This window comes from Poecilia formosa, unplaced genomic scaffold (assembly GCF_000485575.1).
Source record: "Poecilia formosa unplaced genomic scaffold, Poecilia_formosa-5.1.2 Scaffold83, whole genome shotgun sequence".
Taxonomy (NCBI): Eukaryota; Metazoa; Chordata; class Actinopteri; order Cyprinodontiformes; family Poeciliidae; genus Poecilia; species Poecilia formosa.
Genome location: NW_006800022.1, coordinates 1564367 through 1591087, shown reverse-complemented (window position 1 = coordinate 1591087; position 26721 = coordinate 1564367). Strand labels below are relative to the sequence as shown.

The window sequence follows — 26721 nt, the reverse complement described above, 5'->3', positions numbered from 1 at the left end:
GTTTTAGCTATTTCGCAGGAAAATATCCCAACGAAACGCTGACGTTTTTTGTTGTAAATAGAAGAAAATGCAAACATGGTTACGAAAGCGGGGCACTGCAAGCTCTTTTTTGGAGTTTTTACTTTTGAGTCTACTTGGACTGGAATTTGTTCATTTCCCATTTGCAGAAAGAGATCCTTTACAGAGCACAAAGGTCATACGGCGTAATCATCAGATTAAAAACCAGCCAGCTGTAAACTGCCCAATCGTGGAGCCATTAGCCGTTAACATCCTGTCAGCAGAAGGCAGAGGAGGCATTTGAATTTGAATCAAGTAATCTCTACGGTATCTTAAACGGCAGGGAAACTGAAAAATAACACTTAACCAGTGGTGATTTGCCTTTAACTGAAGTTAAAGCCAGTGCAGCGGTGCTGAAAGAGTCAGAATTCAAAGCTTTAACATTTTTAAAATGGACAGGCCTTTTACAGCTGGCCAATTAAACTCTGTTTTATGTCCTACAGAGGGAGACAGGATTTTTTTTTTTTTTTTTTTTTTTTTACATGGCGAAAGCCCCTTGCCCGACGCTGGGGTTACAGCCACCAAAGATGAAATTGTTTGCATCCACGGAATGCCTGTTTTTTTACCACAGGTCACCAAGTAAACCCATTTATATTTCTTTTTGAGTCATTTTTCATGCAACAAAGATGCAGCGTTGGCAGAAAGAAAAAGGAGACTTGGAGGTGTCCCTCAAAAATGCCCCGTGACAAAATGAAAAATCGTTTTTCCGAGGCGGAGATGATGCCGTCTCGAGTCAGATTGATTCCTCCCTGCTAATGGGTTAATTCTGGCATAATTCAATAAGCGCCTTCTCCCATGATACCTTACACATTTATGTGGAGTCTATAATAACATCCTGACAGTTAGATGAGTTGGGAATCTCTGGTGGTTTAATTTGGTTCTAATTCCTCCTGTTAACACACTTTAACAGGGCAAATGAGATCTAATACACATCGCCAACTTGTTCCTGCCGTTTGCATCGTTTGGCTTTTGATCAGGTGTGCCCCGTCACCTGGGGGCAGGAGGCTGGAAATGCCGGATTTTTTAATATAAAGTTTCAAGTTTGAACCTCCATACTCTCAGGCTGAACATGGAGGTTAATTGCCTGTGATGCAGAGTAGAAAATGGATTATATCAGGCTGTGTTTGGGAGTGTTTAAAAAAAAGAAAAGAAAAGGGAAGCATGGAAAATGATAAAAAAAAAACAAAAATTGTGTCCAGCCCTGACGAAAAGATGATCAGCCTTGAAAAATGGAAGCAGCTTAAACAACATCCAGTCGTCTCTTTGTTTTAGGTAATTCTTCAAAGAAATGGATGAGAAACTAAAGGTCAACACTTAAAAAAAAAAGACCTTAGTGAGGCAATGAAATTAATATTTGATCCAGTTTTTAGTGATTTTGTCAAGTGTTTTGATTTTAACAGAATATAGAGTTGCTCCAAAGTCCTGTTTAAAAAAAAAAAAAAAGCAGGCTTTTAAAAGGGGAAAAAACACATGTGTTCCACAATAAATGACACATTTATCTCGTACAATTTAATTGAAAAACATACCAATCTGTTGGGATAAAACACTGCATGAACACACACAGCGAGGCTGGTACTTACTGAATTTTGCGGGATGAACGTTGCACGGGAAAAGTTTCGAAGCAACTTATCGTCGTCTCTTTTTACACCTTTAAGAGCCACTGTATGTCAGGTACAGTGGATAAAATTCACTGCCCAGATTGAGCTGCGATAACAAAAGTATGCTACTACTCCTCCGTCTTTTAAAGTTAAAATTAAAGTTGCATACCTTGCATACAAATGAGCCAACCTTTGCCCAGAACAGTGTTTTCAGACAGACGCCACCCACTCTCTCTCTCTCTCTCTCTCTCTCTATTAGTGGATTGTTGGAAATCTGCTGTTATGCTGATTGTAGATTTTCACTGCAGGTTTTCATTCAACACAAATATTTGCAGAAAAATGCGCTGATGGAAAAAATAAAACAACTAATTATACTGCGTATATTTAAGCTGATGACATCACAGCAGGCACAAAAAAAAACAACCAAAGCTGGTTTTAGTGAAGACTCTGTCAGACGTGGAAGTTCTTACGTAGATTTCAAGCAGCCGTCTTCTTTCAGAATTTGTCTCCTTAAATATGCATATTTGCTCCAAATCCGAGAACTACGATGACCTTCTTTATGCATAATTCTTGTTTTCTACTGCTTTGACTTTCATATTTTATGTGCCAACTTCCTTTAGAAGCTAACCTTGAACTGTTCCGTAAATAAAATAGATTCTAAAAAAAAAGTCAATTCCAGTTGATATTGATTTCACTGTTCACAATGTAATCTTTTTTTTTGTCATTCCCCCCACCCCCACTCAAAAAAGCTATGCATGATTCCCACAAACTGCTTTAATAATTTAATTTTTTTGTAATCAGAAAAAAGACATATTTAGTAAAACCTTTTTACACAAAGCAACAAAACACAAACAAGAAAATTCAAACAAACATCCCAAAAATCCCTCATCAGTTGTGTGATGTCATCAGAAGTCTTAACGCTGGGAGCTTCTGTTAGGAGGGTAGACTTGACCTCCGATAAAGTTTTAGAGCAAAACAAATAAAACATCTGACTTGACGTTGCATAGGTGAAAAGCTACAACTAAAATGATTTCTGCTGATTTTGTAGAAATGTCTGGCTGGTAGCTTTAACACAAGATTGTGCTGCTGCATCTTACAAGTCTGCATTTTACATTGCAGTTTTTTTTACTAGAAGAATAAAAAGAAATCCAACATGTCCATGTCTACAGCTTACTGCATCTGCCCTGCTAACGTATAAATAGCAAATGTTGCATACATTTTTCTTTCATTTGTTTGTTTTCGTGCTCATCAATCACCTCTTTTTTACACCAGTATGACTCTCTGCTTTTCATACACAAGGCCTACACACACAGACACACACACAGACAGATTCACAGGTACACAGAGAACATCATAAGTAGCTGACGTCAGTAATGCTGTAAGAGCTCTGAGAGCTCTTCCACAGTAGCCTTTTTTTCCCTTTTTTTTTAACAAGTACACCCACACTCTGCCAAGTTCAGCCTCGCCATTGTCCAAACACAAGCAAACTGTCACTCGGAGCGCTCCGGGTGGACAACACGGTTGGAAAAACAATAGTTTCCCCATCGGGACCGGTCCGTGCTGAACGGCTGAAGTCGGTGCCAAACTTCATTCTTTTTAGGATGATATCTCAGGGGCTGAAATCAAATAACACTGTTGGATTCTGGAATTGTCTCGGTCTTTGTCAGTGCTATTCAATGCTATTTTCGACTGCCACATTAGTATGTCTTCCTCTCCGTCTCTCTCTCACGAGTGAGAAAATTAGTTTTTCTACCTCCCACCATTTCATTATCCGAGCGATCTCCCAGCGCACAGCCTAATTCCTTTAGCGAGGCCCCTCTTTTTCTGCAGACTCCTCGCCGCACTTTGGAAACAAAATGGGGACGGGACGGAGAGAAGGGAGGCGGCGGGTGTATAAAGAAAGAAGCAAGTGGAATTTTACAGTAAATCAGAAGGCTGGTAAAGTGGACACAAAGGCGTAAGTGTGCGCCGAAGACCCTCAAAGACGCAAACCGCCCACATGCCGAGCCTTATCTCCTTCCTTCGAGCTATCACACTCAGAGACACGTACACGCCGCTAAAGAGCCAAATCTACCAGTGACAATACAGTCTAATTGTGAACCGAACTCAGGCTAGGTAAACACGTTTCCGCTTTGAAGATAACTGGGTTTGAACCTGAGGGGCCACGTAACGTGGTCGGCGCAGCGTGGAGTCTCCCAAAGGTAAAAAAAAAGAAACCAATCACCGGCGGAGAAGACGTGAGGACTGCTTGCCAACTTAAAAGAAAGTAATTACAAAGCGGGGAATTAACGCAATCTATATCAGACGTGACATTTTCGCTTTGATTAGACCGCAACAAGATACTCAGACTTAAAGGTGACTTCACAGATGGAAGATTAAGGTATTTGGACACCAAAGAGATCTAAAAGGGGATTATTAAAATTTTTGTATGGAAAGTGTACTCCCTGATCTTCATTGTTACTTGATTATAAAACAAGAGTTTGGGTTTGATCATCTAATTGAGCTTAGCGTATATAAATGTTATTAGTTATCCCATTGGAAACATCTTAAACTGACCTCAAAAATAAAAGCAAAAAGTCCAAAATTAATCACAAGGCGTCTTTTGTGCTAGCTTAACAGTTTTGCACATATCAGGATCACTTTTAAAGAGGCAAAAGTAAAAGTTTTACTTAAAACGGGTCTCAGTTTTAGGGAATCTCCCGTACAGATGGCATTTATTAAAGTTCTTGAACTGTGCATTAGAAACTCCAACAATGGCATCATTCTTTGCATTTAGATTCAAATCTTGCCACTTTTAACTTACATTTTGAGATGAAAAGCTTGATTTTGAATAAAAATGTTAAACTTTCTCTTTCAAAATCAAAAAGGCTCCATTTGTATAAGGTCAATGATTAGTTCAGCTCAAAAAGCTCCTCCATTGGATGCTAACACTGGACTCCCATTCAGTCTTGGAAAGATATGAATATAATTTTCTTTTTTTTTTATTAGCTAGCTTCTCCAACTCATTGATCACTTTGGTCTTCAAATTACTTGCAAATGTAACGGTCACATTTGTGAAAACAAACATAAAAAAGCACTATGCCAAATCTCTTTGACCTTCTAGATTAATGGTGTCCAAAGTGTGGCCCCGGGGCCATACTAATGGTTTTGTGGGTCCCTAAACTGTATTTAAAAAACATTACAAATCTGGCCCAACAGCGAACCCATCTGACCGACACTGGACGCTTTTATTTATTTATTTATTTATTTTTTGCTTAATTTTCACTGACAAATTAAAAAAAGAAAAAAACATTGCATATAACAATGAAGTTAAAAAAAAAATTGAAAACTATATATTTTTACCCAACTAATCAAAAACATCAGAGACTTGCTGTATTTTTGTATCTTCAATGACTTCCAGATCTCTTTTCTAAAACAAAGATACTTATTTCTCGGTTTATGTTGAACAAAGTGAAATATTAGTTCTGCATTTTGATTTTTTTTTCCCTCACCCACTAAAACTTTGACTTTTATGCTTTTGGACTCTGTATTTTCACAGATGGGGGTTTCAAACTAGTGCCATGATTTTTAAACGGCTAATTTAGTTGCCAAATAAAGCTTGAGCACTCCTCTTTGGTATAAAATATGAGGCTTGCAGATTTCGGACTGTGCTTTAAACTGTCTATAAGGTAATGTAAGGTAATGAAGTCCTGATTTAAAGTCAAAGGATTGCAGATGTTCAATTAGTGCTTGGTCCAAATATCTTAAAAAAAGGGAGAGGAATGGATTAAGTGTCCAGATGTAAAGTTAACATTATGTTTGGCTTCAGGAACAGAATGCTATAAACACTGCTACAAAATCCAGAAATTTGTAGAAAATATATGTTGATCTTGTTACCGCCACCATTTTTGGGAAATTTCTGGACCCAGAGTACGAATAAATCTCTATGACTATTTTCCAACCTTACGCTTCCATTGTAGTCGACTCGCACAAGCAAAAATAAAAACGTCTAATAAAGTCAGTGAAACCTGCATATATCATGCCTCAGCAGCTTCTGTTCAGTATTGAAATCACTGACACATACAGGGCAGGGCAGGACGGGGCACGCGTCCAAGCAAATACAAGCGTACAGTAGAAGCGCCGAGCCTGGATGGGCTCTACTTAAACGACTTGACAGTCTAAAGGAAGCCATACATCAACCTGTTGTTTTTTTGGCCAGGCGTCACCGCGGCTCGGCTGGGGAGTCAGTAATGCTATGGTTGCCATTTATCAAACGACAGGGTTACTGCGGCTCCGGATCAGCGGGTGCAGCCTCCGTAAACAAACAAACAAAACGGGGGAGGCCTGATGAATACGGCCCCGCTGCCCAAAAGAGAGCGGGGAGGCTGGAGAAGTGGGTTGGAGGACGGAAGTAAAACAGTGACAAAAAAACAAAACAAAACAAAGAACTAAGTAAAATATGAAATATTTTGCTTCACAAAAAAACAAACAGCAAAAAAACCCCCCAGATATTTCATCAAAAATTTCTCATTCCCATGAACATCGATTTGCAAATATGTAACAAACTGGAAATAGGCTATTGACTTCTGAAATGACAGCTCCTGGGATAATTGCCTCCATTTTGCATGAAGGATTTCCATCCCTATGTTAACTTCATCATCCACCATTCAGGGTGAACTGGGAGGTGAAGGTTAAGGCAGGATTGCAGGAAGTCCATTACTTCCATCTGCATTGATTTATCAAACGGGGATTCGGCTCCATAGGAGCACCATCTGCTTTAAGTCGCATAGTGTATACACTAATTGCAGAGCTTTATTTACCACCATATACAAGCGAGTAGATTGTTTAAGTTGTATGGATTTTGGTCGCAGAATAGCTGAATTTCCAAAGCTATGCAAACTAAAGCTGGGCTGATTACTTTACATGATTTTTAATGAGTACAAGAACAGTCTGTTAAGGTGTTTAAAATCAAAGCAATAATAGTAAATGTACAAAATGTAGTGCTGAAACAGAGAAAGCATACAATTTATTAAAACATACTAAGCAGAGATGGATTTTTTTTTTAAAGTGTACATATCTGTTTCTAAAATAATCATTCAACATACTTCAAATGAAAAAGCTGAAAGCACAGTCCTTTTTATAGGAATAATGTTTCAACATGTAGCACATAAGTAATGGCAGTTATAAAAAAAAAGTTGTCCTCCTTTTAGATTTGTTAAAAATACATTAGTTTACTTAATGAAATGATTCAATGTCTTTAAATATGAGGTTAGTACAGTAAAAAGTAGTATTATGTGGATCCACTTGGAAGTTATAACATTGTGTTGTGTATTTTCTGGAGCTGCAAGGGAATTTTAATTACAGTGGACGCCTTTTATTCATAAGGGTCAATTGTAGCTGTTATTTTAATATTCTAAACACCAAATGTTTAGAATATTAATATAAATATGCATAAAGCTCCACTGTGAAATCTCTCAACACAACCCGGAAGCTAATATCTACAGTCTTATTTTCACTGTTTAAATTAGTGGCAAGGAAAATGGAGCTCCTGGATTGGCTACTTTGTAAATGCCAGCCAATAGCATGTCAAGTAACATTGCACCTAGCTTTATTAGCTTCTCAAGCTATATTTACTTTGGATATACTCTAAGAAAAGAAATATATCTCTGCGAAATGACTTTTTGGTAATACTTTTTTGTAAAGTATTGCGGGTTAACATTTGGTGGGTTTTCTGTGGATTGTAGCTCCAAATTATTCATCTATTTACATTTTTTTCCCTCAGTTTGACTAAAATATTTGAAATAAATGTGTCTTTAGAAGTTAAAACACCAAGGTGCAGTGATCCTTCGCTGGCTGGTATTTGCAAAGTAACCAATCCACAGTGCTATTTATTTTCCTCAGCCCTGATTGGCTGTGAAGCAGAAAAAAAGTAACCATGCTTTCCACTGTTATTTGGTCTTTGAATCTCTAATTCTCCCGTCCAATCACGACAAAGGTAACAAATATATTCGCCGTTGACTGTAGCTGGCACGGTTTTCAGTATTGCATAACAAATAATAATAATAAAAAAAGAAACCTTCAATGTATTGACAGCAGCAAGTGGCTTTTTAATTGGCAGATGACACATTTGACTTTAAGATGTAATGGCTAATCAATCAAAAGTTAAAATCTGAGTAGAACATACAAGTGTTATAGTACCATTTAATTCAGAAGTGTCAAACTAACATTCCTGATGAACAAATTTAGAGCATTTTAATAATAATAACAAAAAAGAAATACAAGTTTTAAATCCACTCTTAATTCTGCGTGTACTGGAAAAATCCACTTAAATCTAAAGTGCTTTTTATCTATGTAAGAATATGCTTGAATTTACTGTGACCAAGTCCTTGAGAGTCCCTATGGATGTTAAGAGCTTTACCATGGCATTTTATGAGAAAACGCCTTATCCATAATGCATTTTTGAACCATAAAGCTGCCCAGTGTCCCCTCATAATGATTCCCACTTTGGATTTAAGATCACAGGAACAAACAAAGCCCAGATGCTTGGGGGTAACACAGAAAGAGGAGGCACAAGGAGGAAGGAAAACTGATCGGTAATTATGGCAACGTGAGGTAGAAGAGGAGGCGTTGGCAGCGACGGGGGGTGAAGGGGTGGGGGGTAGAAAGCGGTTGAGTGCTGATGAACATTTGAGCATTTCTACATGCCTGAAGGAATTCCATTAACCACTCTGATTAAAGTAATCATTGGAGCCATCGGTGCCTGTCAGATGCCATCCCTGCCCTCTCAATTACCCAGATCTCCTTGAACTCAATTGCTCACATCATCATGGAGACCGGGTGGCGAGAAGGAAAGCGAGGCGGGCTCGGAGGAATGTGGCGGCATCGGCGGGGGGAATAGGGGGAAGGGGCCACGTTCGATGAAACGTCACTCGAGCATATGCAAAATGTCCACCCTGCAGGTCTCTCAGTACGCCCGGGGTGGATGCATTATTAGCGTAATTATCGTTTACGTATGATTGCAGCGTCTTATTGTAAACCGAAAAGCAGCAAAAGAAGAAACAAAAAAGGAAACGCCAACAGTTAAATCAACACCCAACTCAAAGTAGACTGCCAAGTTTTGAATTGGGAATAACTGACAGCAAAATATAAATAAGATAATGCAACATTTGGTCATTCAAAGACCAAAAAATACATTAAAAAAACAATCATGTTAAGCATTAAGACAGGAAAAACATCCCGAAACCTTTGCTTTGTATTTTGTCTTTTTACATAAAATGAAAATGGATTAGCTTATTTTTCCTTTTTGGTAGCTAAGGGCTAAATAATAATGTACTGGTAGATTTGTGAGCAATTCAACTGGTAGAAACCCAGAAGAAACAGAACTCGTACATATTCCTGCTAATCAACTTAATATTGATTACATCTTAAATCACAACAATATGGATGATAAAGCTCAAGAGGTTGGCAAAATATTTTTTTATTTCTATTTCAGTTACTGTTAATTTAAATTAAACTAATTTAATTAGTTTAAATTGGTTTAATTTAAACTAATTTAAACTAATTAACTAACTAAAAACTCTAAGGATATGTGAATCCTTAGAGTTGGTGAGACGTGGTTGTAAAGAGGGGTCCTTCAGCGTCATTTTGCCCCCAGGCCTCGTAGCTGCCTAACGCGGCCCTGCACAAGCTGGGCATCAAGCTGATTTTATTTACCATAAACATCCAATTCTGCCAACGCAATCTGAGAAACCATGAAATTGGATTGGGAGCAAAAACTCCTCCAGAAAAAAGTTTTTCTTTTTTTTTCTTCTTAATCAGCTCCTTTTTTTAATTATTTTTATTTTTTAAGAACACTGTTCGAAAGTAATTGCCGGGCAAGTTCAACTCCACGCACCGAAAATAGCAGAAGTGATGAGCCAACACTTGGTGCAGAGCTTGGACAGGTTTCATGCGCCGTGCCACTCTGCTTCCGCATTGATTAACTCTCAAATGGTGCGAAAGCAGAAGAGCGTACGAGAACACCGGCTGCCCATCACCCGTCTCTCTCTCTCTCTCTCTCTCTCTCTCCCCGGCTCTGCCTTTCTGATGAGCTCTCTCTCTGCGAGGAGGGAGGCTTCCTCTGCCCCACACCTGCATCACACACCGCCGGCCTTGCGTCAGATCCCACGCGATGAGTTTCATTCAGAAATGATCAGGGATGCCGGTCAGCGTGAGGCAACGCCATCTGGGATGTCTCACCTCGCCCGCCTCCTCTCCAATCTCGCCGCAGAAGTTCAACAGATTCTCTGATCAATTTTGGTTTTTAAATTGATTCAGCGTGCAATTTCGACAAATGCGACTATATTACGCTGGGACTGTAAGCTGGGTCAAGGCGGCAATTAAACCAAACAATCTGGGTTGGAGAGATGTTAATACTCGCGCGCGCACACACAGTAATGACAAACCTATTTCAGAAAAGGGGGGGAAAAAAATGATTCATTGATTTCATCAATGTGTTCGAACATTTTGTCATCTGACGATGAGAAAAGAAAAAAAATTGTAATTCGAGGATATGAAAATGAAACCCCATGCAGCCATCTGCACCACATTTTAAACATTTGTCACCGTGCTGCTCAGGTGCAAAGTGTTTAGCAATATAAGCATCACAAAAATTAAATATAATTCCATGTCAGGAACTGTGAGCAGCCCACAGGCCACCAATGCTGGCCGAGTGCATGCACTCCTTGGCTATGATTCACCTCTCCCTGCAACATGTATGACACATCCACAGTTACACTCGGTTCCAGGACTCCTCATCTCCCAAATGGTTGCCTTCTGCTCTCATTCTGAGCTTCTCTGAAAGCAATGAGGACCCAGAGCGTTACATTTTTTTTTTTTTTTTAATAAGGCAAGGCAGCAGGCACCACGATGGACTTGATAGTGGGAAAGAGAAGAGAAAAAAAAAACGTAAACAGTTATATAACAGCTCTTTGCACGCGGAGAAGGTTTAATTATAAATTCATTTAATTCCAAATAATTCCCCGCGAGTTGAGAATTAGTCGGCGGGCCTCGGCTCCGGAAAGATGTCGTCTGTCTCTGCTGAGGGAGCGCTCGGATTCCTAAATGGTGACGCTCGCTGCACACTGAAAATGGTGGCACAGGGGCAGCCTCTTGCCTTTTTATGGGCCCTGCTTTGCATTTTCAAGTAGTGAAGTGGCCAAACAAATCGAGACAACAACTTCAGACAGTACCAAAAAAAAAAAAAAACTACCTTTAAGTTACGATCTGTATTTTAAAAAGTGTCTTCATTTCAAGCTCTCACATTTGAATCTGGATCCTTTTGAACCCAGAGCCCTGTCTGTCACATAGCATACACTACCACGAATCACTGAAAAAGTCAAACATGAAAACTGCAAAAGTAAAATTTACATACTTTTAATGTTGAGATTTGCTCTTGACTGAATTTTTTTCTATACTTTTGCCTGGTTTTTGTACCCAAATCACAACAGGGAAGCTATGTTTTGCACCGATTCCTACTCAAAAAGACAATAATCGTTAATTGACTTATTTTGTTTTGCTTTAGTGTCTAAAGTTGTTGTTTTTGATTTGTGCTCGTCATTTTGTACCATCGCAATGTTGGTCTCTCATGAGCAAAAACAAGTCATCAACCACAAAACCTTTCACACCAACCAGTGCATCATTTTGCACTTGCTTTAAACTTGATGCATGTCTGACCCACTTTAACAGTTGACGATTTAAGGAAATGTTCTATGCTTTCTATTCTCTATTGTTTTCTTTCTTTACCACTCTATGTAAACACTAGCCTCTTAAAATGCACATCATATATGGGCAATAAGAGCAGTTAGGAGTCCAATCAACTAGCTAAAAATATTATTTATATGCAAAGAATGAAAATATTACATTTGAAATTTAGTATCTTAACAAAAACCAAGTTGAAATGTGATTCTATTACTATAATGAATAGTTGAGCTGTTGTTGTTTGTGGTCGAATCAGTGGTTGTAATTTGATAATATTCGACTGGCCCAAACAGATATCAGAACCACCACTGAAAAATAGTGTTATATAAAACCACACTGAAATGTACAATTAAATAAATTTACATTTTTAGCATTTTTATAACTACCCATGTAATTCTTTTGTTTTTAAAGTTCCTTAATACAAGTCTATTATGACTATCTTCAGTCTGTATGTCCTCATCGCTGTCAAAGTTGATGCCCACTGGCTTTGCAGGAGCTCTAAGTCGGCTCCTATCATGTTTATATAAATGACCTCCTTGTCGCTTGGCAGGCAGTAATGTGGATACAGTTGTCATTGTATAATTGCAAAGGTTTAATGCTCATTGATTGAATCCCCATTAATTCCAGGCCTTTCTGAGACGCCAGCTTGGCCCTATGAGTGAAGCACAGACTGCATCTTCAGTCGCCGGTTCTTAGCCAAGACAATGTCAGTTGATTTGCCAAATTAAAAGGGTACACTACCAACCCAGCTCTGATGATTCTTAGTAATGTCAACCAGAACACTTCAGTTTTCCTCATGAGCACAATGTATGAACCTGACATCTTGTTTTATTTGATGACAATAACATAGTTTGGTCAATATAGTGCAATAAGTGCAAAGCAATCAAAACAAAGGAACCAATAAGGGATAGAGAATCTGCCAATGCTCGTATAAAAATAGGTGTTACATTGATTAAAATATCAGTATTACACAACATAATGAATACTTCAAATATCATTTATGAATTTAGTTTTGATAACATATCACCTCTACATATTAAGAATGAATACTCATATTCATTTTTAATATAATAATCTCCTTTATGAGAGCTCAACGAAGGCAAACTCGCCTTCCAATTTCAAAAAGTGCAGAAAGCATACAAAGACACTATTTTTTTTTGTTTTTTTTTTTGTTTTGTTTTTTTAAATCTTCAAATGACGCAGTCTGTTTTTGAACATTTGGGGGGGTGTGCCACTTTCAAAAAAGAAAAAGCCACTGTTACAATGCAGAGCTACAGTAAATGAAACTACAAACATAAGCCTTTTTTTCCAGAGGATCATGGAATATGATGACACAGGTAATATCTGATGTAGAATCAAAGTTTTTTTTTTCTTTTTTTAAAAGACATGGGAGATTATATCAATAAATACTTACTTACAGACTACAGCAGAAAATAGTCCTACACAGTTCTGATCATCTGCTGTACAAGTGTTTTTTTTTTGTCCAGGAGGGATTTTATAAACGTTTTTCTCTTTCTCTCTCTCTCTTCTGATTCACAATATACCTTTTTTTTAATGTATGGTTATATTCCTGAAAATGAAGTTGGATAGGATTTACCAGTACACTTACATGTTGTGTTATTCCATCTTCACCATAAAAAAATAAAATTTGCATCATCATCAGTGGAGTTTGTTCGTCTACGTGTCAGAAAGCTGTATCCGTTTTTCGTGCTGTCGCGTTTCAGAAAGAATTGATTGTTCGGCACACCCCGTCCTAGCTCCCTCGCGTTTGCTCGTGTGTTTCTGTGCCAAGGCACCCTTTAATAAACTGAGCCACTGTTTCAAGGAGGACCAGCAGAGAAAGTGTCTCATTAACATTAGCAACCGCGTTGCTCAGAACTGACTAAAGGTGGTCTGTTTCTCAAGGACCTCGAGGTAATCAGGCTCAGACTGCAGTTTAGCTTTTAGCTCCAAATACTCGTTTCTGTTGGGCTCCACATAAACAGTACTGGGTGCTGTGCCGTAGAGCACCGTTTCTCTTATCCTCTCCGGGTGCAAGAACTGCCGTCTGACATCGAAATTTGGGTTGTATGTGTACGACACAGGCCCAGTGTACTTGTACTCTAAATTGGCTGCTGGGATGGATGGGATGGACTGATGCGGGGACTGCTTATCGGGCTCCAGAATGCCCCTGAAAAAGTGGTCTGCATCCTGGATGGGGGAGGGGTTGTCACGTGGCTCGATGGTGCTAACGCTGTATGCGGGACTCCTCAACGTGCTACCATCCCTCTCTTCATCAGGGGTACTCCTGTATGTCACCTTGAGCTCGTGAAGGTCTCGGTAATCCTCCACCGTGTTCCCTTCCCGTGACCTGTAAATGGGATTTTTGCACATGTGGCCCATGGGGTGGGGAATGTACTCGTAAACATGACCGGCGGGGGCTTTGACTTTAGGGCCGGAGCGATTGCTGTAGAGGCTGTATTGCAGGTTAAAGGAGCTGACGTCCGAATTGTTGGTGCTCGTGCGGTCACTCTGAGACTTTTTGCGCCTTTTCATCACCACAACAAAGAGCCCCGCTGCCACAAAGACGGACATGATGAAAACAAGCAAGAGGCTAAGGATGAGGACCGAGAGGGGAACTGTGCTGCTTGAGGGGCTGAACTTCTGGGGAGCGTTTGTTGTGACAACATGGTCGTCCATGGGCTCCTCCGTGGGGGGAGTTGGTGAGACGTATGAGTCAGTGTAGTCTGGGCACAGCTGCTCAGACTGGATGGAACGCAGATCCGTCCCCTTGTGGCGTACGGGCGTCTCGCACACAACCTCATTAACCACCGTGCCTGCACTGAGCTGCTCGAGCCATATCTTCATCCCCACTATGTCGCAAGAACAGTCCCAGGGGTTTTCAAACAGATCTATCTGCACAAGCAACTTGAGCTGATCTAAAACACCGCTCACAGGCAGGTTTTGGAATTGGTTGTTACGCAGATTAAGCCGAGACAGGGAGAGGCTGGAAAAGATGCCCATGGGTAAAGTTTTGAGGAGGTTGTTGTTGAGGAAAAGCAGCTGGAGATTAGGCAGGTAGCGAAAAGTGCCAGCCTCCACCTCCTTGATTTTGTTGTACTCTAAATAAAGGTACTGCAAGTTCTGCAAGCCAAAAAACATCTCCCCTGTAAGCCTGTCCATGAGATTACCATTTAAATACAGCCGACGCAGGTTGGTTAAATCCCCAAAAGCCCTGTCATGGATCACACTTATCCTGTTGTTTCCCAGGTGAAGCAAATCCAATCCAGTGGCATCGACAAAATCAGATCTTCGCACCACAGGGATGTAATTTCCAGTGAGATACATTTTTTTAGGGTTGTATGGCTTGGGTTTCAGATCAGAAATGCTTTCAATCTTTCTCTCTTGGCAGTTGACATTTAACCCAATTTCAGAAATCTGCAGATTACATGTGCAGGCAGTGGGGCAGTCCAAAGGCACAGGAGATTTGGTCTGAAAAGCAATGATGGGGCCATAGTTATACGGGTTACCGCCCGGTAACCGAGAAGTGGGCTTTAACCTAGTTCTGTTAAATTGCCGTGTGCCCTTGGTAGGCCTGGAGGAGGACCTAAAAACAGCTGATGAGGTGACAGAGGCCGTGACAGCAGAAGGTGTGGTCTGATAATATCCATTGGTGCTGCTGGGTGGTGCAGGCCTGACCGTGTCCTCTACGGGTCTCCGCGGGCACAGCTCCTGCTTGGACACCTCATCCAGGTCTCTGCCATGCAGCCTGAAAGGTGTCTCGCACACCACCTCCCCGACCAGAGCCGTGTAGGCTATGCTCTCCAGCCAAGCCTTGAGAGCAATGAGCTCACAGGAGCAGTTCCACGGATTTTCCTCCAGTTGTAATTCCACAACTTTGTCCATGTGCTCCAGGAGGCCGATGTAGGGGAACATTTTCAGTCGATTCCCCCTAAGGTCCAAGTGCGTAAGGGGGACATTCCGGAATATATTGGAGGGGAGGGCAGAAAGTAAGTTATCATTCAAAATCATCACTGTCAGTTGGTGCAGTTTGCTCAAGGCATTGGGCTCTATAGTTGTAATGTAGTTATAATCAATTTGTAGGTATTCCAAACTTTCCAGCCCTGTGAAAGTGTCGTCCCTCAGAAGGTCAATCTTGTTGTTATTCAGGTGCAACCGTTTTAATCCCTGGAGTCCGTTGAAGGCACCTGACTCGATCTCGGAGATATCATTGTTCCCCAAGTGCAGGATGGTTACCCCGGTGTAATTGATGAAATCATTGACTGACAGCTTCTTCAGGAGGTTCCCTGTCAGCAGGAGGTGGTACATCGGGAACTGAACCGGGCTGATCTCTGTCAGTCTGATGATCCCCCGGTTCTCGCAGCTCACTGTCAGGATCCCCTCCTTCTCGTCACACGTGCACAGACTCCGGCAGATCTCCCCATAATTGTCATACATCTCGACCAGCCTCGGAGATGATGCAATCAGAAGGATTATTTTTAGAATCCAGATATGCATTTTGTCCTGGGAGAGGATGCCCCGGCTCACTCGAGTGTGGTGCCAGTGTGAGGTGTCATCTAGGGAAAGGGAGGGGTGGGGGGTATGGAGGGATGGGTAGAAGAGAATAGAAAAAAAAGGAGGGGTTCTTTTTTATACTGCACAGGAAATGCATGAGACACGTGTAACATTTCTAAAACTGCATAGCTGCCTACTAAATGAACTGAGCCCCTGTGAGTATTCATGGCACACAGGCAAAAAAACAAGTAGGCCTATTGAGGACTGTTCGGCGTGAAGACATGCTGCAACTTCAGTGCTTAATAAACTATAAACATGAAGGATAGGTGCGCAAGTTGTTGGATTTCTTAAATTAAAACCAATCCATCTTGGAAAATGGAAGTCTAGACTTCATCACTGGATTTCCAAACACCAACTGTCATCTGCCTCCAATGTACCTTACACAGGAATCCATCGTTTTCTAAAGAGGAATCCTCACCCAGCTCCCCTCAACTGCCCCCCCTGGCAAACTGTGGCCAAACTGTCTGGATTCTTTTCCCTTTCCAGGCTGGGAGCAAACAGCAACACGAGGACACGGAGATTTCATTCGAGCGCAGTGTCATTTTTATCGACTCTTATTTGAAGGGTTGGGGGGGGACTGAAAAGGAGACCAGAACACATCTCTCTCTCTCTCTCTCTCTCTCTCTCTCTCTCTCTCTCTCTCTCTCTCTCTCTCTCTCTCTCAAAAGGAATTGATCGAGAAAAGGAAAGAAAAATAAAGCAGGCACTGCTCATCTTGGAGAGGGAAAAGGGAGAGAGAAAGAAAAAAAAATCCGGCCTAGGAAGGCGACAGAACCTCCTTTTTGCCTACAGGCAGAAATGATCGAGAGAAGTTGATCAAAGACGAAGACTGCGTGATGGGGCTGTTGATCTCTGGTAAATAACCAGAAAATGAGGCGGCAGTGCTTCTACTGCCACAGAGTGGGGGGTGAGGGAAAAGAGGGGGTTACATACCCCCCCCCTTTTTTTTTTTTTTTTTTTTTGCTTTGCGTGCACGCGGATTTTCACGTGCGCGCGTACATTTTAGTCTATGTACACCGAATCCCCATCCAAATAGTCTTATTTAAGACATCTCCGGGCGCTGCAATCGATTCTTAAAGTCACGTCTAATGTAAACGTCTGTTGCAGACGCGGGTGGAAGACGATAATGGGTGTTATCACTAACTTGGGAGGCTTTTTTTTTTGTCAAGGTAAAGGGAAGCCGCGCGCACACCTTTTTATTCCCTAAACTGTCTGGAATCGGATCAACTTCGCTAATGCAGTAAAGGGCAGAGAGAGGATGTGGTGGGAGGGGGTGGGCAGACAGAGATTTCAGCACCACGGACAGATCCCCATAAAAAAAAATGTTCCAACCTACAGTAGAAGATCCTCAGAATTCGAGCATAATGCGTGAATAAATGGGTGAATCATAGACATCTTACCGTGCCGATCCGTGTGAACGCCAAGGCATCCCGAAAATCACGGTCTTCTCTCTCCAACCTCAGTGGAAAACATTGATTTGTCTTTTTTTTCCCCCCTCCTTCTCCTATGGTGTCACCCGTCCTTCACTCGATCGCCAAAGCAGATACAACAAAAATTGGGCGAAATAGAAAACAAAGGAAAATAAAATAAAAAAAATAAATAATTAAAAAAAAAAAAAACAAGTCAAGTCTCCTCCGCGTTAGGCTCCATACAGCAGGCGCACGTTAAGAGTGCCGTCTGATCCGGGAAAAGAGGAAGAGGAGAAGGAGGAGGAGGAGGAGGAGGGAGGGAGAGATCTCATTCACGCCAGCNTCTCTCTCTCTCAAAAGGAATTGATCGAGAAAAGGAAAGAAAAATAAAGCAGGCACTGCTCATCTTGGAGAGGGAAAAGGGAGAGAGAAAGAAAAAAAAAATCCGGCCTAGGAAGGTGACAGAACCTCCTTTTTGCCTACAGGCAGAAATGATCGAGAGAAGTTGATCAAAGACGAAGACTGCGTGATGGGGCTGTTGATCTCTGGTAAATAACCAGAAAATGAGGCGGCAGTGCTTCTACTGCCACAGAGTGGGGGGTGAGGGAAAAGAGGGGGTTACATACCCCCCCCCTTTTTTTTTTTTTTTTTTTTTGCTTTGCGTGCACGCGGATTTTCACGTGCGCGCGTACATTTTAGTCTATGTACACCGAATCCCCATCCAAATAGTCTTATTTAAGACATCTCCGGGCGCTGCAATCGATTCTTAAAGTCACGTCTAATGTAAACGTCTGTTGCAGACGCGGGTGGAAGACGATAATGGGTGTTATCACTAACTTGGGAGGCTTTTTTTTTTGTCAAGGTAAAGGGAAGCCGCGCGCACACCTTTTTATTCCCTAAACTGTCTGGAATCGGATCAACTTCGCTAATGCAGTAAAGGGCAGAGAGAGGATGTGGTGGGAGGGGGTGGGCAGACAGAGATTTCAGCACCACGGACAGATCCCCATAAAAAAAAATGTTCCAACCTACAGTAGAAGATCCTCAGAATTCGAGCATAATGCGTGAATAAATGCGTGAATCATAGACATCTTACCGTGCCGATCCGTGTGAACGCCAAGGCATCCCGAAAATCACGGTCTTCTCTCTCCAACCTCAGTGGAAAACATTGATTTGTCTTTTTTTTCCCCCCTCCTTCTCCTATGGTGTCACCCGTCCTTCACTCGATCGCCAAAGCAGATACAACAAAAATTGGGCGAAATAGAAAACAAAGGAAAATAAAATAAAAAAATAAATAAATAATAAAAAAAAACAAAAAACAAGTCAAGTCTCCTCCGCGTTAGGCTCCATACAGCAGGCGCACGTTAAGAGTGCCGTCTGATCCGGGGAAAGAGGAAGAGGAGAAGGAGAAGGAGGAGGAGGAGGAGGAGGGAGGGAGAGATCTCATTCACGCCAGCGCGGCTTCCGAGTCCGTCCGGCCGAAATCAGCGGCGTCATCTCGGAAGAGCAGCCAGAACCAAAGTTCGGACATGACTGAGAACAGAGCGCTGTAATCCCACATCTCAGAACATCACGCCGGGCTTACCGCATGCATTTTTTTTTCTTCAGTATTTTTATTTATTTTATTTTTTTCTTAAAGAACGTGACTTTCCTCCAAGTACGCACAGACCTGAAGCGGATGACAAATGCGCCTCTTTATTTTAGCCGCCAGAGCGTCCAAAACGAGCGCAGATCAGCGAATATGCTCTTCCAGCTTTCTCCCCGAATGCAAGAATCTCGATTCTCTCTCTCTCTCTCTCTCTCTCTCTCTCTCTCTCTCTCTCTCTCTCTTCCTCTGCAGCTCTGCATCGGTCATGCGATATCCAGCCTTGCTGCTGTGCACAAGCTTGATCTTCCCACCAAAACCTTTTCTCTCTCTCTCTCTCTCTCTCTCTCTCTCTCTCTATTTTTTTTTCCCCAACTAGTGGAACTTAAAATCAGGCTTGCGCAAAGCAAAGGCGGCGCACACGTTCTACCTCTGCGGAGAATATAGTCTAAAGAAGAAGAACAAACACAATTCTTGTGTGAAAACACGTGCTGCCGCTCGATGAGGGAATGAAACGCGATTTAAAAGTCTTAAAGGGTGTCTGGTAATGATAAGGAAGGTGGGTGGGGGGAGAAAACGGGGGCAGGTTTGTGGTGGGGGAGGAGGCTGGAAGAAGACCCGCAGAGGGCAGCACGATGATGAAAAAGGCATTCTTTGCAGCAGCAACAAGCGTCTAAGAGGCGCAGCTGTGCGTGAAGCTGTTTTATTCATCATGATTAAGAGAGCTCTTTATTTTGTTTAATTTTTTTTTTCTCTTTTGCCCTGGGGGTGGGGAGTACTCGTTTTTAGCTTACAGGAAACATCCCCTCTGACCTGTGTCACCTTTAGCTGAGTCATGATTTAGGAAAGTGACTCCTTCCCTCTGGATGTTAGATTTTGTCACATTAAAGCTAAAATCTTCAGTTTCTAATCTAGAGTTTGCCGCCAAGCTAGAAGAGGGAAGTGATAAATGTGAAACATGGTGATGGCAGCATCATGCTGCAGTGACGAGTTTGATGGATGGAGCTAAATACAAGAGTAACGGAAGAAAATATTTTAGTTCCATAAAAGGTAAACCTTTACTTCCAAAATACCCTAAAGAATTGTTCTTTTAAAAAAATGGAACATTTTGGAAGTTGTACTCCTTTATTATGTAGGGGCCCCTTAATGTCCCCCCTTAATGGATTTATAGATGCTTGTTTTTTCAGTAGTTTTTACAAAAAAATCTGTTTTCTTTATTAAACGCAGGTCAAAATAGAACAAATAACAATACCCTCCACACTTGTCAGATTTTTACTAATTTATTCTTTCACTTTACAGTTATGTATGTTTGTTTTGTAAAACCCCAATAAAATTCTTTGAAATTTCAGGTTTGCACGGGGACAAAATCCGAAAAAAGTTCAAAGGGTGCAAAGACTTTTGTGTGGATCTGTACCAAAGTTGCGCCAAGACCGTTGCAAATCCATATTGGATTAAACCTATAGTGCTTGCAAACACAAATTTACAAGAGATCTGCATCCGGAGAATTGAATTTACTGTAGGATTAAGCCTAATCCAGTTTTGCACCAAATACTCCAGCCCACTAATGCTGCCATGTTTCTGCAAGAGAGCTCCATGTTTTCTTTTCGTGTTTTTCTTTTTTTTTTTGTAAACCAAATCACGGTTTATTTACCCCCCACCTCACCCTCTTAATTGCTGAAGTCAAGTCAAAGCAGAAGCTGCCCTTTCACCCTCTCTCGCTGCAGAGAGACATGAAACTTTAGAGGCACTTATAACTAAAGCCCCGGACGGAAAATCAAATTAAATCGAGGCATATGGTGGGCCGCCCATGTCCAAAGAGATTTCCCACTTAGTCAGTATTGTGCGGTAATAATTCAACTCTTGGTGCTCTCCGTCTTTAGCATGCGGGGAGCGACAATAAGCGGATGTGGCATCCATGCCGGCTTTTTTCAAAATTAGCCGTGGAGGACGCATTGAATTATCTTAAAGTCTTGTTGCTCTGTAATCGTATTAAGAGCGGTCTATCCTTTGGGGATGGGTAAATCGGTATCAGGCTGGGACACAGCGATGGGTACTCCCTCGCTGTAGAGAAAGTAGCTCCCCGGAGAGGCTTTGTGGCATCAAAGCGAAGGGTGTAGATGCCCTAAATCTTTTTTTTTTTTTTTGCCTTTGTGCTGATGCTGAAGGTAGATAGGCCGGGGTGCTCGCATTGCAAACTTTGCAGAATTCAACTTTTGTTGGATCAAAAGTTTCTTCTCGAAGCTCGGGGGTGAACATTTTTGCACCACGCACAAACGTGTCGGGGTTCCGCCTGCAGACGATGCGAATCTCCCCTCCTCCAAAACCCTAATGGGCTCACACAAACACCAAGTGCCATTACCGTAGATCAGCTGCACAAAGCACGCAACATTCTAATCGGGTCTTGGACAAATAAGAAAGTTATTAAATGCAAATGAAAGTTCACGCTGTGGTGAGCTTATAACATGGGTCTTTTGGCGGATCTTAATGGATTCTAAGCATGATAGAAAAGACCTTCCTCTTTCAAACTCATTAGCAAAGCTGCTGTTATGTGTTGCAAAACATATTTCATTAATAGCTCTTTTTTTTAGCTAAATATTTTGGGATATATTTGCTATATGGGAATTTTCCTTCCTTCCTTCTTTAAAGGAAGTTTTTAAAGCAAGGAGAGGAGAGAGGTTGTTGGCAGTCAGTGTCTTACCCCATCTTGATTATTTTCTATCATTTGCAGAAAGTTCAGGCTGAGTAGTTAAGCGACGGACCAGTTCCAGAAACATTCCAATAGTAAGTTTCATTTTATAACAACAGCTGCACTTTTTAAATGAAATGATCATGACTAAATGTTAGATGTAAAAATTGTGAGGTTTGGAAATGATCCTCAATTGACTGAGATCAAAGTTGTTTTAAGATTGGGGAAATCTGCACTGATGCCGCTCTGACAAGTTAGCATTAAAAGTAATGAAAAAGTTCATCTCCATGTATCAAAACGCTATGACAGACAGTGTGAGGGTGCAAAGTAAATTTCTGTCCAAAGAAAAAAACTCAAGTTAGAAGTTAATTTTACATATTTACAAGGAAAACGCTTATATTATCTGTCAAGAGGTTGTGAATTTACAAAGAAAAAGAATATTTAGTCAGAAAATTGTACTAAAACAACAAAAAAAAGCCAAAAAGTTCTCCAACTAAGGTGGTAAGTTTGCAAATGTGCAAAAATTGACCAAGCTTTCACAGTTGACTTTATAATCTCAGTACACTTAAGAACTTTTAGTTTTAATTGCAGACATTTATATCTTTAATCACTAAAAATTTAATAAGTTTTTCTTTTCTTTTTTTTTGCAAATTCATGACTCTTTTAGACTTTATCAGAGATTATCCAAGTTTTATCGGAAAAAAATTGTGAAATCAATCTTAAAATTACGGAGTTTTAAAAAAACAATGTACCCCTGCATGACCAGTTTTTTCTTTTACCAAACTCTAAAAAACGTCTTCAGCTTTTTGTGAAATTTTCTACTCAGAAATTCTGATTCCTGAGTAGGAATTGAACGCCTCATTTGCTGCAGTTAAAATCTCATGGTTACTTCAATTGAATTTCAAACTCTGTTTAGAAAAAGAAATGGGATCTGTAGTGTTTGTGATAAACTGCAGTTGTCTTCCACTACATTGCTTTTTAATGTTAACATTTGTACTCAAATCCACAAACTAGAGTGTCGTCTATTGGAATTTGATGTGAAGGACCAACATGTAGCACATAGTTACGAAGCGCATGTTAAAATACGGTTTTAATTTCTTTCAAGAAAAGAATTGGAGAAGTCTAGCATGTATTCATATCCATCTCCTCTGAGCCCAAATCTGCATAACCACTGGTGTAATGAGAGCTGAATGTTTTTTTTGGACGACACCTTTACCACCTTTGCACATCTACAACCATTTTCTTTTCCATTCTTCTAAGCAAATAAGTCAAACTCAGTCAGAAGTAGTGGACAAAGCATTTGCGAAAAGCCCTTCTTTGATCTTGCCAGAGATTTTGAAATGTAATCAGGTCTGAACTTTGACTAGGTCATTTCAGCTTGGAAGAGTTTCCATTGTTTCTGCAGGGGTCATTTTCCTGCCATCCTCAAGTATTTTTTGCATTTTGAAGTCGGTTTTCTCGGCATGCCACACCTTTCAGATTTGTATTTATTAAAAAATTAACAAAACCTGTAACCTTTGTCTCCCACTTCACCTCTTTGTGTTGCTCTTTTGTGTAAATACGAATACATTTGCAAGTTAAAGAAAAGCGTAGCTCTCAACCACTTCTTTAAACATTCCATCTGTCTATATCAACGGCTCATGAATCCCTTTTGTCAGCCGAGAGTCTGACATGCAATGTGCTGTGATTAACTTGTGAGGTTTCGTCTGACTCGCCTGTCTCGAGGCCAATTGATGCCGTGAGCAATTTCCGTCCTAACCCAGTAGGTCTCGAACAGGTCTTGGAGGCCAGAATCCATTCAAAACGCTGATAATCGGGGAATTAAAAAACAATTTCGGGTTTGACAGAGCAATCCAACTGGCACATCTCCTCTGCTGATAACAAGATGCGGCGCAGAAATTGCTTTACATAAACAAGCCTGGATGTAGTTTTTGGCCCCCGTAATGGAATGAAGGCTAATGAGACAAGCAAGGATGGATAGGACGGAAAAGTGAAAGTGTTTTGTTGCTCGGCACCGGTGTCACTTCACCAATCACGCCACTAAATAAGTCCGTTCATGCAGTGTCGCGTTTATTTTATATGTCATAAAAGATACAGCAGAAGCCCATTAGCTTTATCTCCATTTGAATATTCTATTTAACATATACAAACACTTAACTGAAACGAGCCTTGTTTTTTTTTTGTTTTGTTTTATTATTATTAAAAGCAGCCTCACAGCACGCTGATATGATTACACAAGCATAATTGTACAAAAGATAATAACAAATCCATAAAGGTAGAATTCACATGAAATAACAATGGAGGCAAAATTGGTAGATTATTTCTTTATTGCTAAAACAATTTTTGGCTGTAAATTATATTAGAAAGCCTCATTTTTACAGAAAGAGAGCGATGGAGATTACTGATAACACGGTGGAACAGCCTAAAAAATTATCTTGGGTTTTTCCAACGTTAGAAAACAATTTTCGTTTTCTCCTCAAACTTTTTTGGATGAGAAATATTAACGGAAATGAACTGACAATGTCACAAAAATGCAGTCAGAAGATGGGATTTCTCAAAATCAAATTAGAGTAAAACACCTGACCTGATTGAAAAAAATAGATATCATTTTTGGGATTCAGCCATGCAAAATAGGCCTACACAGGCGACTTCCAAAAAAATGTATTTATTTTTTCCAACCCAGTGTGATTAAACGCTTTACTGCTACAAAAATTAGATTTCCTTTCTCTAAAAATTACTTTTGGCGACTCCACGCAAAACTCTCCGCACCAGCCTCGTCACGAAGGCCGATATCCGTCACGTTCGCTTTTTCTCGTGAAAGCACAGCCTCTAATCAAACCATGTGGAGCTGAAGCCTGCGCCTCCATCACAGTTCCAGATGATGTAGAGCTCTGCTGTGAGCTCCCACTGTAGAACAGGAGCCCAGCTGCTCTGACAGCCATGATTGATGGTCAAAGCAGTTCAGGAGGGTAAGGGGGGGTTCACAAGGAGCCCTTCCCTCTGTTTTCCCCCCTCTACCCACCCATCCCTCGGCCCAAGCCAAGAGGGACTCGGGTAATTTAAAATGTCGAACGTGTAACATGCAAACTTTAACTAGGAGCCTTAATGAAATGAGCTGCTGACAATGCGATAAGTGCATCCTCGGCGTATCTGCGAGTGGATCAGATTGACTTATTAGCTCCCCTCGCGGGGGGGAACAAAAGCGGTGAACCATAACCGAGTCGAGCCCGTTCATTTAACTGTAGTCAGCAAGCGCGAAAGGCTTTTAAGGTTATGGTGCACTCAAGAGTTGGATGCACTGGTAATAAAATAACCTTCTGTGAGTTCAACTAACTGACTGCTTGGCTGTAGTCAGCTCGGCACTCTCAAAGGGTGAAAACGAAGATCGGTGTAATGTCTTGGATTTACTCAAGCAAACGCAGCATAAACACTCAACCACTAATTGCATGCTGCTGTTCTTTCAGAGAGAGCTGACGGATGGGTGTTAGGTCAGACCTCTCTACAGGTCGGCTGTCAGTCATTTTGAAATGTGAAGTTAAGTATTCAGGTGATTTCTTTTCTGTGATAGGGGAGTTTAAAAGGATATGTCTTTACGAACGTTGTGCCGTACTCCATTTTTGATTAGGGAACTAACAAGCCTATCAGAAATAGATTATCTGCAGTAACTAACTAATTTCACTTCCTTAGCCTAAGTATGTAATATATTTCGTGACATTTATTTAATGGAGCATAAAATGCTCCATTAATGTAATAAAAAGGTTAAAAAAAATTATATATATATATATATATATATATATATATATATATATATATATATATATATATATATATAAGGTGGTTAAGTCATTTCGAAACTACAACTAACTTGTTTCAATTCCAAACAGCAGACGGTGGCCAAAAGCAACTTCCTCAATACCTTTTTTGTTGATTTGGAAACAGTTTTATTTCCCTACAAGGTGCATAGACTTCTCATTATTGGGAATCTGTTCGCTGTTCACCCAAAGCAGAATATTGTTTATCACAAGTTTCTCATGGTAACCTTCAACAGTATTGTTAAAAAAAAATCGATTTTTCAAAGCAGAAATTCAGACTCTGATTAAGGAACATGATGCTATGAAATTATGGCAAAAATATATTGGGATACCAGTGATAATTGAAGGCACCTTTTATATATATTTTTGTTGGTAAACACATTGAAATGGCCAGTTTGTCAAATAGTGTAAAGTCAAACTTGGCTATATTCGTACGGCAGCCAAGCAGAATCAGTAGCACGTGGATTGTAACAGATAAAGTATTTATAAAAAAACCCTCGAAAAATTAAAATTACTCAATAAAAACTTTACTTTAACATATAGTCTATGCAATAAAATCTAGTAGTTTTATTTTTTAACTGTTTATCTATCGACTGTGTCACTCCAGTCCTGTAGGAGGCGGTAGAGCACACTAGTTGCCCACTGCTTCCCAGGCTGCCCGGGGAAGAATAAAAAACGTCTCGGAACCATTTTTGAGGCTTTTATTTGTTTTTTCTAAAGCGTCACAAACAGACATGCAACAATTACAACTTTTAAAGAGGATGTGGATGATTTTTTTGACTCGCTTAACCAACCGAGTTTTTATGGTAAGTAAAGCGTGATGTTATTACCTGTTTTCCGTGTTGTTTCAGCTAATATTCCGTTGGGTTAATGCTGAAGTTTTGACTCTTACTTGTTTTGTTCGAGACTTTTGACTTGTTTCTAGGAGAACTGATGAGTGTGTTTTCTTTGCATAAGACGAAGTAAATACACTCACTCGGTGGTTCACTTGCGTCAACTGAGCAGAAAACTAAACAAAAGACTGTCTTTTGTTTTTATAAGTGATTGTGCAAATAATTTCTGATCTGAAAAACAAACACAGTGTGTGACATCAGCTGAAGTAGTTTCAAGGCTATAACGATTAAATTCCACAGTTACTGGAGTGAAAAAGATGCAACAAGTTATAACTGGTGCTGACCTTTCTATTATTAACAGCTTGTTGTTGGGGTTTATTCAACTGGGAGTTTTTCACACATTGCTATGGTGCATCCACACGTTTCAATGTGTTTTCTTAGGGTTTCATGGAATATATAAAGTAGGAATAGCA

The 26721-nt window shown here is 40.5% G+C and overlaps 1 protein-coding gene across 2 annotated transcripts; it reads right to left on the bottom strand.

Moving 5' to 3' along the window:
• Positions 1-9471: 9471 nt before the first annotated feature.
• Positions 9472-19386, bottom strand: slitrk5 (SLIT and NTRK like family member 5). 2 transcript variants are annotated; one of them, XM_007557091.2, is made up of 2 exons: positions 18429-19386; positions 9472-15928 (listed from the first exon to the last, which is right to left on the bottom strand). In XM_007557091.2, exon 2 carries the CDS (start codon positions 15867-15869, stop codon positions 13245-13247), a length of 2625 nt encoding a protein of 874 aa, XP_007557153.1. In that variant the 5' UTR covers positions 15870-15928; positions 18429-19386; the 3' UTR covers positions 9472-13244. The 2 variants fall into 2 exon arrangements, with proteins under 2 accessions (XP_007557153.1, XP_007557152.1); XM_007557090.2 differs by lacking the exon at positions 18429-19386 and adding an exon at positions 17327-17671.
• Between the last annotated feature and the right edge of the window lie 7335 nt (positions 19387-26721).